This window comes from Erpetoichthys calabaricus, chromosome 14 (genome assembly GCF_900747795.2).
Source record: "Erpetoichthys calabaricus chromosome 14, fErpCal1.3, whole genome shotgun sequence".
NCBI lineage: Eukaryota > Metazoa > Chordata > Cladistia > Polypteriformes > Polypteridae > Erpetoichthys > Erpetoichthys calabaricus.
This window is the reverse complement of record NC_041407.2, coordinates 80,607,118-80,626,094: the sequence shown is the minus strand read 5'-3', so window position 1 is coordinate 80,626,094 and position 18,977 is coordinate 80,607,118. Positions and strand designations below refer to the sequence as shown.

The 18,977-nt window shown below is 37.6% G+C and overlaps 1 protein-coding gene across 1 annotated transcript; it reads right to left on the bottom strand.

Moving 5' to 3' along the window:
• Positions 1-9,478: 9,478 nt before the first annotated feature.
• Positions 9,479-18,785, bottom strand: LOC114664550 (serine/arginine-rich splicing factor 4-like). The gene is made up of 6 exons (XM_028818713.2): positions 18,619-18,785; positions 16,374-16,516; positions 15,307-15,419; positions 12,750-12,964; positions 12,109-12,192; positions 9,479-10,605 (listed from the first exon to the last, which is right to left on the bottom strand). The coding sequence occupies exons 1-6, from the start codon at positions 18,723-18,725 to the stop codon at positions 9,903-9,905; spliced, it is 1,365 nt and encodes a 454-aa protein (XP_028674546.1). The 5' UTR covers positions 18,726-18,785; the 3' UTR covers positions 9,479-9,902.
• Between the last annotated feature and the right edge of the window lie 192 nt (positions 18,786-18,977).

The window sequence follows — 18,977 nt, the reverse complement described above, 5'->3', positions numbered from 1 at the left end:
CTCTAAGTTAATAGATCTTAAAATAGAAGAGTCAGATGTGCTTCAAGTCCTCAGTACAGTGAAGACTAATAAAACCTGTGGACCTAATGGGATCTTACCAATTGTATTGAAAGAAATGAAAGACGCCATCTAGAAACCTTTATTAGGCATATTTCTGCAGTCACTTCAGAAAGGAGAATTACCCGAGGACTGGAAAGTTGCAAATGTGACTCCAGTCTTCAAAAAGGGAGACAAAATGGATCCTGGTAATTACAGACCAATTAGTCTTACTTCTGTGCCATGCAAAATTATGGGAACTATAATAAGAAGTAAATTAGAAATTACCTAAATGAAAATAATATTCCAAGCAGCAGCACCAGCAGCATGGGTAGTAATAATAATAATTCTTTATAGTTATATAGCACTTTTCTCACTACTCAAAGTGCTTCAGTGAGGTGGAAGCTACTTCACCCACCATTAATGTGTAGCACCCATCTGGATGATGTGATGAAAGCCATTTTTTGCGTTGGTATGCTCACCACACATTAGCTGTTATGTGGTAATGTGGTGAGAGAAGTAGGCCAATTAGAAACAGAGGATGATTAGGGGGTCAGAATGACTAGACCATGGTGGGCAATTTAGCCAGGACATCGGGATACACCCTACTCTTTACTAAGGGTACACAGGGATCTTTAATGACCACAGAGAGCCAGGAGCTCGGTTTTACAGCGCCATTTTTACAGCACAGTGTCCCTGTCACGACACTGGTGCATTGGGATCCACATTAATTCACATTCTTGACAAACCAATCTTTTAGATTTTTTTGAAGAAGCAACCACAACAGTTGACAAAAACAAAGCATGTGACATAATTTACCCAGACTTTCAAAAAGCATTTGATACAGTTGTCACAGGCCAAAGATTAATTCTGAAACTAGAATCTGTAGGCAACAGAGGTCACCTACAAAACTGGATCTCTAACTGGCAGGAGACAAAGAGTACAGCTAAGAGTAGAATACTGTACTCCACATGGGGTGAGATCATCAGTGGAGACTCTCAGGGGTCTGTCTTTGGACGGTTACTTTTTCTAATTTAATAATTCTTTAATTCTTTGCAATTATATAGTGCTTTTCTCACTACTCAAAGTGCTCAGCAATTGCAGATCAAGGGCCTTGCTCAAGGGCCCAACAGAGCAGAGTCCCTTTTGGCATTTGCGGGATTCAAACCGGCAACCATCTGATTGCCAGTGCAGAGCTGTAGCCTCAAAATTTATATTAATGTCATTGATTCTGGTATAGTTAATAAACTTGTCCAATTCGGAGTTGACACTAAAAGTGGAGGATGACAGGCACTGAGGAGACAGCAAAAAGAATTCAAAAAGACCTGGACAAGCTTTAGAACTGGGCAAACACCTGGAAAATCACATTTAATCTAGAAAAGTGCAAAGTGTTGCACATCAATTATAAATACAAGATGGGAGACACTGACCTACAGGAAAAATCCTCTGGAAAGGATTTAGGGGTTGTCACAAAAAGCAGACATAAGAGTCATAAAAAGGTTTGGGGCAACCACCCGTATATTGATATCCTGGCTGTAAAGTTGCAAAATGTATAACAGCACTGATATGCTCAAAACTGAGTCCAAAAAAGAACTGAGGGAATAGGGTAAAGGTGGAGGCTTTTAAAGGGGAAGACAGGAAGTGAGATCAAAGGGGTTGGGCTCATGAAGGTCTTCAGCCATAGGCTCGAGCCTGGACGTGACATCACAGGGGCCAGAGCCGGCAAGGTCTTCTTCCATAGGCTCGGTCCCGGAAGTGATGTCAAGAGGGCCAGGTGGAATCTCCCATGAATGGTCTGCAGGAAAGGGAGAAAAAGAGTCAGTGTACTCTGTCACATTCTGGTATGACTCGGAACTACCCTTACTCAAGCCCTTTAGCTGCCTCCCATGCACACACGTGTGACAGGGTTTACAGTGCATCTGGAAAGTATTCACAGCGCATCACTTTTTCCACATTTTGTTATGTTACAGCCTTATTCCAAAATGGATTAAATTAATTTTTTTTCCTCAGAATTCTACACTTGAGATTTTTACAAATTTATTAAAAATAAAAAAATTGAGAAAGCACATGTACATAAGTATTCACAGCCTTTGCCATGAAGCTCAAAATTGAGCTCAGGAGCATCCTGTTTCCCCTGATCATCCTTGAGATGTTTCTGCAGCTTAATTGGAGTCCACCTGTGGTAAATTCAGTTGATTGGACATGATTTGGAAAGGCACATACCTGTCTATATAAGGTCCCACAGTTGACAGTTCATGTCAGAGCACAAACCAAGCATGAAGTCAAAGGAATTGTCTGTAGACCTCAGAGACAGGACTGTCTCGAGGCACAAATCTGGGGAAGGTTACAGAAAAATTTCTGCTGCTTTGAAGGTCCCAATGAGCACAGTTGCCTCCATCATCCGTAAGCGGAAGAAGTTCGAAACCACCAGGACTCTTCCTAGAGCTGGCCGGCCATCTAAACTGAGCGATCGAGGGAGAAGGGCCTTAGTCAGGGAGGTGACCAAGAACCTGATGGTCACTCTGTAAGAGCTCCAGAGGTCCTCTGTGGAGAGAAGAGAACCTTCCAGAAGGACAACCATCTCTGCAGCAATCCACCAATCAGCCCTGTATGGTAGAGTGGCCAGACGGAAGCCACTCCTTAGCAAAAGGCACATGGCAGCCTGCCTGGAGTTTGCCAAAAGGCACCTGAAGGACTCTCAGACCATGAGAAAGATGGTCTGATGAGACAAAGATTGAACTCTTTGGTGTGAATGCGAGGTGTCATGTTTGGAGGAAACCTGGCACCACTCATCACCAGGCCAATACCATCCCTACAGTGAAGCATGGTGGTGGCAGCATCATGCTGTGGGGATGTTTTTCAGCGGCAGGGACTGGGAGACTAGTCAGGATAAAGGGAAAGATGACTGCAGCAATGTACAGAGACATCCCGGATGAAAACCTGCTCCAGAGCGCTCTTGACCTCAGACTGGGGCGACAGTTCATCTTTCAGCAGGACAACGACCCTAAGCACACAGCCAAGATATCAAAGGAGTGGCTTCAGGACAACTCTGTGAATGTCCTTGAGTGGCCCAGACTTGAATCCGATTGAACATCTCTGGAGAGATCTTAAAATGGCTGTGCACCGACGCTTCCCATCCAACCTGATGGAGCTTGAGAGGTGCTGCAAAGAGGAATGGGCGAAACTGGCCAAGGATAGGTGTGCCAAGCTTGTGACATCATATTCAAAAAGACTTGAGGCTGTAATTGCTGCCAAAGGTGCATCGACAAAGTATTGAGCAAAGGATGTGAATACTTATGTACATGTGATTTCTCAGTTTTTAAATTTTTTTATAAATTTGCAAAAAACTCAAGTAAACTTTTTTCAAGTTGTCATTATGGGGTTTTGTGTGTAAAATGCTGAGGGAAAAAATTTAATTCATTTTGGAATAAGGCTATAACATAACAAAATGTGGAAAAAGTGATGCGCTGTGAATACTTTCCGGATGCACTGTATGTTGACGCAACATTTTCATTGTCTAAGCAATGTACCAAAGGAATTAAAAAGTCAAATAAAATGTTAACCTTAAAGCTACTGAATTTAAGTCAAGAGATGTTATATTTAAACTGTATAATGCACTAGTAAGACTACATCTGTAGTTTTGTGTGCAGGTCTGGTCACCGCAGTACAAGAAAGACATAGCGGCACCTTGACGCTGAGCAGAGGAGAGCAACCAAGTGCATCCCAGGACTTCAGGACATGTCCTGCTGTGACAGGCTCTGAGAATTAAACCTTTTTAGTCTCAAGCAGAGGAGACCACATGGGGTCCTCATCCAGGTCTTGAAAAATCCTCAAATGCATCAATTAAAGTAGATCCAGCAGAATTCTTTCATCTCTCTTAAGGGTGAATCTCATACTCAAGGACATCAGTGGAAATTAAAGGGAAGTACATTTAAGACTGAAGCCAGGAAGCACTTCATTACTCAAAGAATTATGGGAATCAGGAACAAACTACCTACTATAAGCAAAAAGAAACGTAAACAAAGAGTTAAAATTAAAAGACCCCATTGTACTAAAACTATACTAGACATTTAGAAAGTAAATTAAATCATGCTTTGAATAAGTACTTTGAAGAAGCCGCACATAGCAGCTTTAACATTAATGTGCAGTCCACTTCTGTGGCGTCGCTGACATAGATGTGAACAACCAAAACAACATGGCGGACGACAACAAGACAACAGCAGCAGGCAAGACGCAATCAACAAAGCCAAACCTGATCAAAGGTGCTTTTCCGGCATTTCTGGCCTGTCTAGATCATTAAATCATTATTGTTTGAAGGGATATTGTCAGCACTTATTTTGTCTGAACGTATTAAAACATTTCATTCCTATGCTCAAGAATATTAGTTGGGTGAAATAATCATTCACACTGAAAGAAACATGCATGGAACGTACTTGTCCTCAGATGTGAAGAAGTTTTCACATCTTTCATGGCTTTTCCACTCCACAGACTGATCCATGCAGTGTTATAGCAGTAAGAAAGGCTCGTTGAATGCCATGACATATCTGTGTAGGTTGGCAAGGCCAAAGCCCGACATTTACTGTTCATGTCAATAAGGGGTCGAAGCCATTGAAGGCCGTGGTTGTGCTTTCATTTTTCTGTATTAGAGAAATTTCAATGCCCTCAGAAGCCAATTATTGACCAGGTTTATCTTCAGTTCCTTTTCTTTTACAGAAAAACAAATCAGCACCGACTTCATGTTTGTCCGAAAAGTCCAACCTGAAATATTTATGAGTTCACTGTAGTGGGAAAGTGAAACATCCAAACTCTCCGATGGCACGAGAGTCCAGCACATGCTTGAAGTTGTCACAGCTGGCACCTTCCACAAAGTGCCTCTCTGCCATGAAGCTGGCTCAGCCCTTGGAGACATTTGTGAGCTATTTTCTTCTTTTTAAGTTCAAGTAATATTTAACTTAGGACTTGTTTTTTGTCCTTTTGGTCTTGGTTCATATGTGACTGTATAACTGTGTGTACATTCAAAATACGGAAACTTCAGAGTTTCCAATTTTTATTCCATACCCAACCACACTCCTGTTCCTACTATAAAACAGTATCTGGCATACACAATAAAAATTAAAACACACACACAGAACAATCTGAAATCCATTATTAAAATTCCAAAATGCAATACAAGGAGGGGTGGAGGTTTAAAGAAATCTCACTTTTAGTTGTGCCGAGTAAAAATTCAGTACTTAAGTCTAAAAAAATGGCGGTACACCAAAAAATAAAAAGGTTGCAAACTCCTGGTATAAACTGCTGCTTCTCTTCCTTAATTGATTTCAAAAATATTTATTCTGCTTTTGTGAGTAAAAGTAAACTGAAAGTAATCCATTTTATCACAAATTCTTGGAACTATTTCCTTGAGGTAAAGATATGTTTCCTATTCACGTCTGCTTGCACTGACTGCCAAGGGTTGATGTTTGACATTTTCCACAGGTGCTTCAGGCGACTTGTTATCCTGCTTTCATCTGCGCAATTCGGTTCCTTTAATGGCCGTGTTGTGCCACAGCTCGTAACCAACAACGCTCTACGTAACAGTGAGCCGGGTGTCCAGTATAGCAGCAGAGCTGTCGGTACCCCCTGAAATACTCTGATTAGCGTTCATAGCTGCCATGATTCCAAACATGAGTGAGTATCGGTAGCACATGTATACTCGGATCACATTATTTTCTTATGCCATGTATACTCAAATCTTTTTTTTTTTTAAACAGTGCTGGCACACATACTGAACCACATACGCAGTGGTTTACTGACTGATGCACACTTAAATTCTGACTTTCTTTTCCCTAAATGGTGCCTGCTTTTCGTCTGTTATATTCTGGCCTACAGAGTAAGTTCACACCAAGTGGTGGGGTGAGTGGCTGTTAGTGAAGTGTGCACAGAAGTTTCATCAGACGTTGCACACATACAGTAAATCTGAAATGAACTGATTACACTGCATTATATTATTTTTTTTCTAACAGCTTTCATTTTTTGAAAGAGCCAAGCCACCTTATTGTCGATACTTTGTTCCATCAGCTCTGTGCATTACGTAGTTTCTGTTGCGTGTCATTTGCACACGCAATAAGATAAATACTTAGAACACGAACAAGGCAGCTTATGTGATAGAGCCGAACCATAATGAAACAGACTGAAGCGCCACAAATTAATTATCACATTTTACAACGTGTGCCTAGAATATGGTAATGAAAGAATTGAGGACACCATTTTCGATTGACTAAATTAAAGTTTCACCATCTCTCGTTAGACGTTTATTCGGGCCCATGACATGATAAGGTAATTCTGTGTTGTGATTTGTACAAATTTTAAATTCACTTTTAAATATTCATATACATGCATATTGAAAAACTGCTAATGACTGTGTGACATTTTTTCAGTGATTATTGTCTAGCGGTCTACAGAAGAGAGACAGCAATTCACATCTGGGCATCGACATTCAGTAACGTCAGTAACCGAGCTTGGTGAGGACTTTGTGAAATAAAACCGCACACCTGGAGCTGAAAGGCCGCAGTGGCGAGAAAATCGGTGAGGTGAATCACACAGACAATCTCTTTTTAAAATGTTTGAAGTCTCTTTAAATGCTTTGCTTTTATTTCCTTCCTAAGGCAACATGGATACAAAGTCAAAATACAGATCAATACTTGATAACAAAAATTTATAAAAAAAAAAATACATCACTTTAGAGCACAATTTCACATGGCAAATGAATACATGACTTTGAAAAAATAACTTTGTCTTGAAAAATACCTTTATCTGAATGGAGTTTTGTAATTTCCTAAAATGGGTCTATCTTTTTGAGATACTCAGTAAGCTTATCCAGCATTTACTCTATTTTATTATTCCAAGCTTTAAGGTAGTGTTTGCTAAGAAATGTATTCTATGCAACGGATTTTCCAAGAATCTCTTAAACTGAAACATTCAATCTTTCTGATTTTGCTTAGGTTTTTATCATTGCTATCAAAACTATCAATTCTTATGCATTTTTTTAGAATGACACTTTATTACACCGATTTATTCCAGCTGTTCCACAGATACACCTTTGTGCCAATTTATTGAAACAAACTCTGAAAACAACAAAATAAGTTTTGCTCAATTTCATTATGACTAATATTCATATACTCACATCAGTACATGATATGACCTCCTCGACACTTGAGAAGCACCTGGATGCGATTTGGCATGGAGTCCACCAATTTTGAACAGTCTTGGAAGATTTCGGGGTCTCTGCACCAAACATGAATTAAGGCCTAAATCATCATCTCCATGGTTGTGCAGTCCATTCTACGAAGTCGTTGCTTACAAATTTTCAGTTGGGTTCAGATCAGGGGAGTTTCCAAGCCCCTCCAGTATGTTCACTTCATTCTCAGCAAAAAATGCTTCACTTAATTCGATGTGTGACATGGGGGGCCAGATCTTGTTGAGAAGCACCAGACTGTGTGAAACACTCACAAAAGAAGATGTTTTGGGGTTGCTTCAGCTATTATGGCATTGATTGCTTGTACCCCCGTCGAGGCCATGATGCGCTCACCACAATAGACTGAACCACTCTACAGAAAAGTTTTTCAAGAATTGAAAAAGTTGCTTCCCAATGGATCTGGTGTGTATGAATCTTATTCGTAATAACAAAAATGAGCAAAACTGATTTTTGTTATTTTCAGAGTTTATTTCAAATAATTTGCAGAAGGGTGTATATGCTGGGGACCCCAGTTTCTGCGAGTTTTAATTGCAACCAACTGCACAATCAATATATAATTTTCACTTTTAATGAACCTCATTGCTTAGTGATCTGTACATTTTAAGAAATTGTGAAGTATTTCTGTTATTGCCAGAAATGTAACTGTTTTAAGTTTCCTTTGCCCCTTTGTATAGGGTTTGCTCCCTTCTTTGGATCCACAAGCTAACGACAGTGAATACTTCAGAGGAAGAATTACTTAAGTGCTGTATTCCCTTGTCTTGGTCTATAAGAAATGTTTTCTAATAAGCACATGAGTGAAGATGGTAGTGAAGTAGCTGCTACCTTTAGCATTGCATGAGTGTCTGTGCTCATTTGCATTTGGAAACAATTGAGGAAGCAAACTCTACAGAAAAGGGGTAAATTAAAAAGAAAACACTAAAAGAAACACACATTTATGTCTAAACAATAAGATCAATTAAAAGTAGGAAAGACATGGATTGTGAAATTGGTTTGAATAAAAACCTCCAGTGATTTGGGTCTCCAAAGATGGAACTTGAAAACCACCAATTTAATCAGTTTACAGTGATCCCTCGCTATATCGCGCTTCGCCTTTCGCGGATTTTATATGTAAGCATATTTAAATATATATCGCGGATTTTTTGCTGGTTCGCGGATTTCTGAGGACAATGGGTCTTTTAATTTCTGGTACATGCTTCCTCAGTTGGTTTGCCCAGTTGATTTCATACAAGGGATGCTATTGGCAGATGGCTGAGAAGCTACCAACTTACTTTTCTTTCTCTCTCTCTTGCGCTGACTATCTGTGATCCTGACGTAGGGGGTGTGAGCAGGGGGGCTGTTCGCACACCTAGACAATGCGGACGCTTGTCTAAAAATGCTGAAAGATTATCTTCACGTTGCCACCTTCTGTGTGCAGCTTTTAAGTATGCTGCACGGTGCTTCGCATACTTAAAAGCTCAAAGGGCACGTATTGATTTTTGACTTTGTTTCTCTCTCTCTGCTCCTGACGGAGGGGGTGTGAGCTGCCGCCTTCAACAGCTTTGTACCGGAGGTGCTTCGCATACTTAAGCCAAACAGCCCTATTGATTTGTTTGCTTTCCTCTCTGTTTCCTTTGAAGAGGAAGATATGTTTGCATTCTTTTAATTGTGAGACAGAACTGTCATCTCTGTCTTGTCATGGAGCACAGTTTAAACTTTTGAAAAAGAGACAAATGTTTGAATAACATTCCTGTCTCTCTACAACCTCCTGTGTTTCTGCACAAATCTGTGACCCAAGCATGACAATATAAAAATAACCATATAAACATATGGTTTCTACTTCGCGGATTTTCTTATTTCGCGGGTGGCTCTGGAACGCAACCCCCGCGATGGAGGAGGGATTACTGTATTCTGATTTTACTAATTTAGTGTGATATATGTTTTAGCTTAGTCAACTTATTTTCCATTTTTTCTAAATGGAAATGACAAACACATTTGTATCCCCTGGCTATCTGCAGCCAATATCATTAAATGGAAGGCATAGATTGCCATTTTGTGAATTACTTACTGTAGTGCCAATCTGGTTTTATACCCCCCTTTTATATTTAATTGCAAAGTTAGTTTCATACAGTATAACTGAATAAAAGTCTGTCGCTGCAATTTCAGCTGATAATGGAATATAATGTAGTTTAGATGGGGGAAAGATAAAGAAACAAAAATGATACTCAAGAATGGACAAAACAAAAAATAAACTTTATTTCTTCACGGAGGGGTCAGGAGGGAGGACTTCATCAACATCAAACTACTGTACAGAGACAGCTATTTTTAATCTAGACAACAAATGTGTGGTTAAAAATGCAATTGTTAAAACTGTAAAAGGACAAAATTATACTATTAATGTCACCTATAGGAAAATTATCTTTCCCAGGTTTGTATTTAATGTTTAGTGTACACATGATATTTCTTTAAAAATAAAAAGCTTAATGCATATTCAAATCTATTAAATATCAATAAAACATTTGATAAGAAATGATATTTCTTAAAAAAATGTTTGTGCACAAACACATGTGCAGTACACATAATCCCTTTGTGCTGGCTATCAAACATTACACCATAAAGAATGTCAAAGAATGGCTTACAAGCAGAGTCAAATGGACTAAGACCGAGACCGGGACCGAGACCTTGACCTGGAACGTGACGCAGATCTTGATGGTGACCTGGAACATGATTTTGATGGCGACCTATCATGGGAATTAGATTTGGAGCGTGATCTTGATCGGGAAGCAGGTTTAGACCCTGACCTCGATCTAGGGCGTGACCTTTGACTGGTATCCATTTCTTCCACTTTGTTCTTGGAGTCATCCTGCTCAGGTGATGACTTTCTGCTGTTTTCCTCTTCTCTGCATACTGAACTAGATCTGGACCTGGAATATTCTTTATCATCTTTCTTTTTTTTCTTACGGCTACTCTTGCTTTCCCTCTTGCTTTGTTTTTTGCTTTTTTCACTCACACTTCTACTCCTACTTCTGCTCCTGCTTTGACTCCGACTCTGACTTCTGCTCTCCTCTCTGCTTCGCTTTCTACTTTTCCTTTTGTCTTTGCTTTTGCTCCGGCTACGGCTCCTGACATGTTCCTCACTCTTTTCCCTGACTGGATCTTCTCTACTCTCCTCCTTTTCTTTGCTGCTAGACCTGCTTTCACATTTTTGTATGTCTTCTTCCTCTTTGGGCTGATCATTCTCAATTTCTTCAGTCTCATTTTCATTTTCTGGGCTAGCACTTCGACTCTGGCTCTTACTTTTTTCTTCTTTCTTGTTCTTGGTTTGGCTCTTACTTCTGCTTCTTGAGTGGGAGGCCGATCTGTGGTTTTTAGAAAATGAAAACAAGAAAAATAAATAAATAAAAATGGATAGTTGTCAAAATAAATTAAAAATACAGTATCTAATATTAAGTGCAAATGCAGACTTAATTTATAGATTAAAAGCAATTTAAATTATTTTAAATTTGAATTATTTAAAGATCCAATACATGATTTAGCAAAGGACAAAAAATATAAATGTGAACTGTAAAAGTTTGTCAAGGCAGGAAATGTTGTAGTGTTAAAACTGTACTTGAACCAATACAGTGGCATATTTGAAGCATAACTATCTGCCAATGTGACCTTTTATTATATTAATAACATGTTCATTCTGTAATTGTGATAATCTAAACACTATTAAAGGCAACAAACATTTAAAACCATATTTTATAGTGATTGATAATACAAATTAAATAAAATGCAAGGGTAGCAAGTCGGAAACAAAATTACTTAAGAATGCACAACATCAGCCTGAAATATCTGACAACTGTATTTAAAAAAAACAAAAAACACACACCACAGACACGCATATTAAGCTGCTTACAATTCTAGCCATTTATAATTTCTTATCATGGTGTGCTTTCAATTGGCTCTGATGCATTCATCAAATATATTGTTTAGACAAAAACCACACTAGTCAAATCAAACAGGGAAGCCTTATTCATCCCTCAGGGAAGAAAACAGCCAACAATTTCAGATAAAATTGTTTTAACTTTGTTCTGTTGATGGAAAAAACATTCTTATCCATGCTGCTTTGTAGAGAACATATTTTGTAAATTATAAGGATCTCATATAATGTTTGGAATACCACCCCAAAGGTCCCAGCTTTAAGGCACGGATTTTTTTGTTTAAGAACAAACAAAATGCAGATTCATTGAAGTGTCTGAGGCAAATGAGAGCAAGGGATAATAGTGACAAAGTAATCTTAGCTTAAAAAATACACAACTAATATTTGATGCTCAGTAGAATTACCTTTTTTAGCAATTAGAGCAGTAAATCGCTAAGAAGAAACCTCTAAAAAAGAAGTTTACAAAATGGCACCCTGCCCTTTTCATATAAATTTCTTTATAAATTAGTCTCATCTATTTGGAGAGACACAAATGGACAGGAAAATTGACTTCTTACCAAAGATATTTAAGAACCTTCACTTCACTTTATCCAATATAACTTTCACTTGATAAAATATAAGGAATTTCAGTATTACATTTTCCAAGGTTGTGGGAAAGAAAAAGTTGCATTATAAAAAGTTGAATATTTAATGGTATAGAAATTAAACTAGTTAGAAATAGTATTGGGGACTTAACATTTAGGTGCATTTGTTTTAGTATTTTTAACTTTTGTTTATTTACTTTTTCAAACACTGAGATCACATTTTTCTTTATTAAATATTTCTATAATGTCAGTATAAAATAGAGGGAAAAATCAGATGTTATGTATTACAAGGGTGGGAGAACCAATGCTTATTTACTGCATCACTAACTTTTTTTTCACACAATTATTCTTACCTAGAATGTGATCGGCTCTTTGAACGACTACGACTGCTGCTAGCACTGTGACTCCTCCGTGAACGCCTGCTTCTGGAGTAAGATCTTAGAGATGAGGGAAAAGATTTTGGTTTTTTTTTTTTAAACTCAAAAAAAACGGTTAGAAAGGAAATTATTCAAAAATCTTAAAAAAGCTTTTTTTCTGTAAAGAATTGTTAACACACATAAAACATTTAAACACTTATATTTATAAAAGTAAGGTACAGCTACAAGGTATAATTTGTCTACAATAATTAATAGAATTATTCTACCATCCCAATAAAACTGAATGCATACTATGTTCATTCTACACAGTCTTCAAAGGAACAGTCCATACAAAACTATTAGGATTAATCTTACCAATCCACTACACTTTTCTTCATCAATGATCCAATTGATTTTTTTTTTTTTTAAATATTCATTTTTCTTTTTGAATATCTAATCCTCCTCCACAGCCAATCTGAACCCAGCTTCTATTAACAAACTGCAGTTGCAGTAAAACATTTTCATGATCATATCTGGTAATATTGCAATTTATTTAGTAGAGATATAGGGTATTAGCAACTAACTAGTATGAAAAAATTACTAAACATAAAACAGATGTGTTTTGATAAAATATTTACCTAGAATGGCTCCTGCTTCTGGAATAAGACCGACGTCTCCTTGACCCAGGTCGGTCCTCAATTAAACGAATTTTTCGGCCATTCACTTCAGTGCCATCCAGTTTCTCAAGAGCTCTTTTCATGTCAGAATATGATTTAAATTCTATAACACCTTCATTTTTTCTTCCTTTATGTGCGTCAGCATAAGTAACTTCACCAGCTTGACGCATATAATCCTAGAATGAAAAATTATTTTTTTACATTTGTGCAATGAGGAAACAATAATAAACATTAAAATGTTGGTAACCTGAAATATATAATTTCAGACATAACAGTTCAAACAAACATTATTTCTAATATTGGAACATGTGCATTTATTAACTACTTTATAAAAACAGTATAAAAAAGTACTATTATAATGGTAAACTCTACTTAATCCAAATATCTCAGTTTTATTTAAAGTTCTAAACACAGTTCTAGTATCTGAGCAATTTTACACACAAGTTATTACAGCATATTTTCAACATTTAAGGAAAAATATTGCAAGTTTAGAAAATATCTGAACTGTTGGAAATTTGAAAATTTGGCAGCCAGTAAATAATCTAAAAAGTAATGCAAACCAAATAGAATGCCCTAATTTAAATCTATACGCTAAACGTCTATGAAAAGTTTCCATCCATAAAGAAATGAAAATGTTTACTGCATTCACCAACTTAATAAAACAGCAATCCAAGTTTTTTCACAAAAGGCAATTTTAAAACAGTGCTACACTGCACCAAATTCAAAGCAAAGAGTCATCTTTATAGAAGCTAAAACAGTATTATTTATTTGCTTTAAATGAAAATCAAAAGTGGGAGAAGGAAAAATCTGCATAAAATATGTTCTATAAAAACAGCGATGGATAAGCAAGCAAACAGTTACTCCTAAATATTATCTTTTAATTGCACTCTAAATACACTTTCTCTCCATTTGTATTACAGTAATCCCTCCTCCATCGCGGGGGTTGCGTTCCAGAGCCACCCACGAAATAAGAAAATCCACGAAGTAGAAACCATATGTTTATATGGTTATTTTTATATTGTCATGCTTGGGTCACAGATTTGCGCAGAAACACAGGAGGTTGTAGAGAGACAGGAACGTTATTCAAACACTGCAAACAAACATTTGTCTCTTTTTCAAAAGTTTAAACTGTGCTCCATGACAAGACAGAGATGACAGTTCCGTCTCACAATTAAAAGAATGCAAACATATCTTCCTCTTCAAGTCAGGAGCAGATGTCAGAGAGATAGAGAAAAAAAGCAAACAAATCAATAGGGCTGTTTGCTTTTAAGTATGCGAAGCACCACGGCACAAAGCTGTTGAAGGCGGCAGCTCACACCCCCTCCGTCAGGAGCAGGAAGAGAGAGAGAGAGGGAGACAGAGTTTGTTTTTCAATCAAAAATCAATACGTGCCCTTCGAGCTTTTAAGTATGCGAAGCACTGTGCAGCATGTCGTTTCAGGAAGCAGCTGCACAAAAAATAGCAACGTGAAGATAATCTTTCAGCATTTTTAGACGAGCGTCCGTATCGTCTAGGTGTGCGAACAGCCCTCCTGCTCAATCCCCCTACGTCAGGATCAGAGAAAGTCAGTGCAAGAGAGACAGAAAAGTAAGCCGGGTAGCTTCTCAGCCATCTGCCAATAGCGTCCCTTGTATGAAATCAACTGGGCAAACCAACTGAGGAAGCATGTACCAGAAATTAAAAGACCCATTGTCCGCAGAAATCCGCGAACCAGCAAAAAATCTGCGATATATATTTAAATATGCTTACATATAAAATCCGCGATGGAGTGAAGCCGCGAAAGGCGAAGCGCGATATAGCGAGGGATTACTGTATACAACTCCACTTAACATCACTTTAAAAGGCTATAATTCAATTGAACTACTACACTTACAAACACTAGTCCATAATGTTTCAGAATACAACTTTGTATATTCCACTTTCCATTTAGGGCAGCACAGTTGCTAGCACTGCTGTCTCACTAATTCACCGTTCTGGCTTCACACTTTCAGTGCACCCACCTAATAACATGTATGTCAGTGGTGAGTGCAAGTATGATGTAAACAGGGCCTTACAATGGGACAGCACCTTGTCCAGGCACAACCCATACCAAATTCCTGAAAAGAACTAATGGCTTGAGAATGTTCTACCATCCTCCATAGAAAGGTTAGCACAAATAATAATAATTTAGATGAAGTATCAAAGTATTTAAATGCAATTGCATATAATCAACCCTGTAAGCCTCTAACATCTTTAGATTCTTTTTTATGATGTGAAATACAGGACAGATTAGCTCTTAACGACCAGACACATCCAAGCAGACAACTGATTTTCCTCTTAATTAACTCTTTGGTGCAACAGGCAGTGTACTTTCAGTCCTGTGACTATGTTTTGGATTGTCTTCTCACTTTCCTTTCCCCTAGCCAAGATTGTTTTGATTGATATTCACCTTTAAAATATATTTTACCAATCACCAAAAATGTTGGAATTGTAATAGATTCAGGGCCTAGTAACTCTTACATAAGATATAAAGGTTTACCTTAAGATCTTGCCAACTGCAACGTGTAGAGAGATTCTCTACAATGAGTCTATATTCTGTACGTGTAGGCGGTCCATATTTATCTCTCCCACTCCGTCTATACCCACCTCCGCCTTTAAGGTGACAAGCACATAATACAATTAAATTAGGCAGAGAAAAGTGAATACTGTAAATGTGAAACTATAGCCCACCCTCAAAGATCTATCTACCAAATACAACCCTCTTTGAGCAATAAATAAGTAAATAGGTATTTCCATCATCTAGCACTACATTTATACAAAGAACAAAAATAGAATTACTTAAGCATTAATCAATATCAACAGAAATATTTAAAATAGAAATTAAATATGTACTGTTTTAAGCTATGAACATTGTTAAACATGCACATATTACAGTTAAAATTCAGCTACAAAAATGAACAGATGTACATTAAAACAATCTGAAAAATTTAACCAAGCCACTAAACCATTTACCATTATTTTACTTACGGTAATTTGTTATTCTTAGACTCTGATATGAAATAAGATTTTCAGGCACCTATTTCAGATTAATCACATCTGTGTCTAACCCTTGGGATCCTCACCACCCAGGTCTAATGGAAAAAGGTAGCGGTCGTCACATGGCTTCCTTTTTGGTCAGCCAAGGGCCACAAAGGTCAAAGTGCCACTCATGGAAAGGTAACCCAAGGACAGCAAATGGAACAGCCAGTCATCTTAGCCTCTAAGGACTCTTTTAATTAAAACATTGAGGTCTTTGTTAAATCTAGTGTTAAACAATGACATTAAAAAAAATCCATTCATATTGTTAAAAGTAATTATAAAACACTATCAATACAAACTGGTAACTTTCATTATTTACCAAACAATAACATTTACTTAAACAGTTAATTTTTCTTCAAATAACCAGTATTTGAGTAAAATGTCTGAATCATCTTTTACTTTTTAAAATTACAATTAAAAACTGTAAATAATTCAATCTAGATAATTTGTCATTTAAATGATATTAGCATGCAAGCAATATTAGCAATGTAATATTTTTAAAAAAAGGTAAATAAATGCCCCACTTACTACGTCCAGACATATAGCTCCCATCTCGGCGAGGACCTCTAGCATGTTCTACAACAACTCTCTCCCCACACAGGTCTTTGCCATTGAGTTCATACACAGCGTCATCTGCATCACGTGGATCATCAAATTCCACAAAGCCATAACTGTATATGAAAGAAAATACATGTTCAAGTTTCCTACTGTCTTATAATGCATGGAAAACACAAGCACAATCCATGTTGGAAGCCAGAATTTTTACCATTATCACCTATCAATATATAGAAACTACTTAATTGCAATGTTGCCATTAAATCTCCCTCAATCCTCTAAACAAAGTATCTATTGTACCCTAAGGGAAAACAACACACTACTCATTATCCACTAACTACTAAAACGGATCAGTTTTATTTGTTGTAACTCTGTGTTTATGCTTACGTAGGGCTGTGTAAAACAAGAACATTCTCATGTTATCTTATAATCTGTTAGACCTGTCAAAAAAGAGCCTCTCTTGGTTATCATGTGTGAATGTGCAGAGTATCACAAATGTAACTTTTATATGAACTCAGAATAGAAACCACAAGCAACTTCTAATAGGAAGCAATGTAATAAAACATCAGGTTAAAAACACAGATCATGTACCCGAAACTTGTGCTAAATTATAACTCAAGCCGAATAATAATGTTTGGTGGGTGTACATGTTTTTCCTGGGTGGTTCCCAATACAGGAGGCACCAAAACTCCACACATTATCCATTGTGCAGGCACTGAAGACTAACTATTTAACTTCATATTTAGTTTTGTTTTCACCAATATTCACATTTGCAATGGAATTTTAATGTTAAAAGCATATAGAATATAATTAAGGGAAAAAGAAAATTCCAATGTCAAAGTAACTTTGATCTTCATGTAAAAATCTAAGAGCAGCGCAGTCTGTACAATATTTTTTGGTCAAATACAAGTGTCAATATCACACATAAAAAAGCTCTGGGTAAGTAAATTGGCTAAAAATATGTTGAAATCTGTCATGGTGGCAGACCAGTGCTTTCTTTGCCTGCTCTGTGAATGTTCAAAGGTCAATTACAAAATGTATATGTTACAACTGTTCATTAGACATCTAATATTACAGTGGTCAGAAAGTACTTAGACCACTACAAAGACAGACAGCCAAGAGGGCCATTGAAATCAAACCTGGATGGAACAACATTCTATCCCATGAAAAAAATACACAAACCCGTGCTGAATGGTGGGGGAACAATTTAACATTACAACTTAGACTAAAGTTCATGTTTAAAAAAACAGACACATGAGGCAGGGGTTCTCATTTATGGAGGAACATGCATAACTCAGCACAGACTATGGTATTTAGAAACCATCATGCTTACTTTAACATAAAAAAGTTTTACATCAGTATATTAAAATCAGTAGTAAAACGAGCACTTATTTTACTTTCATTAATGATTGTCAACAGGCTTTAAATGTTCAGGGGGACCAAATATCTGTGGCAGAGACTTGTGAGAGGAACCTTTAAATAATGGAAACACATAACTGCAAATAAAATAAACGCACGTGAGCTCGTTAAATCACTTACGTTAAGTAAAGATTTCACAAAAATGTACACAAGCACCAAGAAAAAAGGATAGTGAATACTACGGAATCAAATAGTCTCTTTAAAAACACATCCTTGCATAAACCGGTGAACTGCATTTGCAGGATATAAGGGATACTCTCGTCGCTTTATATTCAAACAGTGCGTATTTAATCCATGAAAAGGTCAAACAGCGTTAATGCAGACTTAAACAAAAACTTTGAAAGAAATCATCCTGGTACCATGTAATAAATATGAACTGTGATTAAAATTACAATTTTTGGGAAAAATACATTATAAGCGACGCTGGGCGTGCAGGATGTATTATTTCATATTGAGATCGAAAATACCTCTTGCTTTTGCACGAAAGCTTATCAAAGAGAGACCACTGGTACTTTGTGCCTGAATCGGGAAGGTCGTCCGAGCTCCAGAGTAAAGCGTGCATTCATCCATACAACCGGCCATCCCTGTTACAAGCACTGGACCTCGAACAGAATAAAAAAAATCACCACAGTTCCAAACAGACTGATTTTTGGTAGAACCCGGAGGCTCGGCTGCACAAAAAAACATGTAATCCTCTACAGGCAACGGCAAGCCGAGGCCTGTTTTGTTTGTCATGCCAGTGTGTTTGCCCGCTCTCTACAATCATCTCAAAAGCTTCCATCGCTTTCTGGATATTTACCCATTCTTCAGGTCCACCTCAAGTATTTTCCCGTAACCTTTGAAAAATCTCTCAACATCCCTCTCCCGAGCCTGGTAGCTCAACCTGCCAACGTAGACCCGTGGCATCCCTCCCGCGTCACACTCGGTCTTTCGCCCACTCGTATAGCCTACACTGCAACACGCCTGCGCGCCCAACAAGCGGACGCTGGGATGTGTCATCATGTGACTAGACCGTGCTCGCTGCGATGGATTGATCGCAGGTTGTTTGCTGCATGGAAATCTTTTGTTTAAAAGATGCTTTGTTTTAAATTTTACATCTATTTCGTATTTTTATTGAGTTGTTAGATGGAGAGTAAGTTTAAAGACAGACGTGCTCAT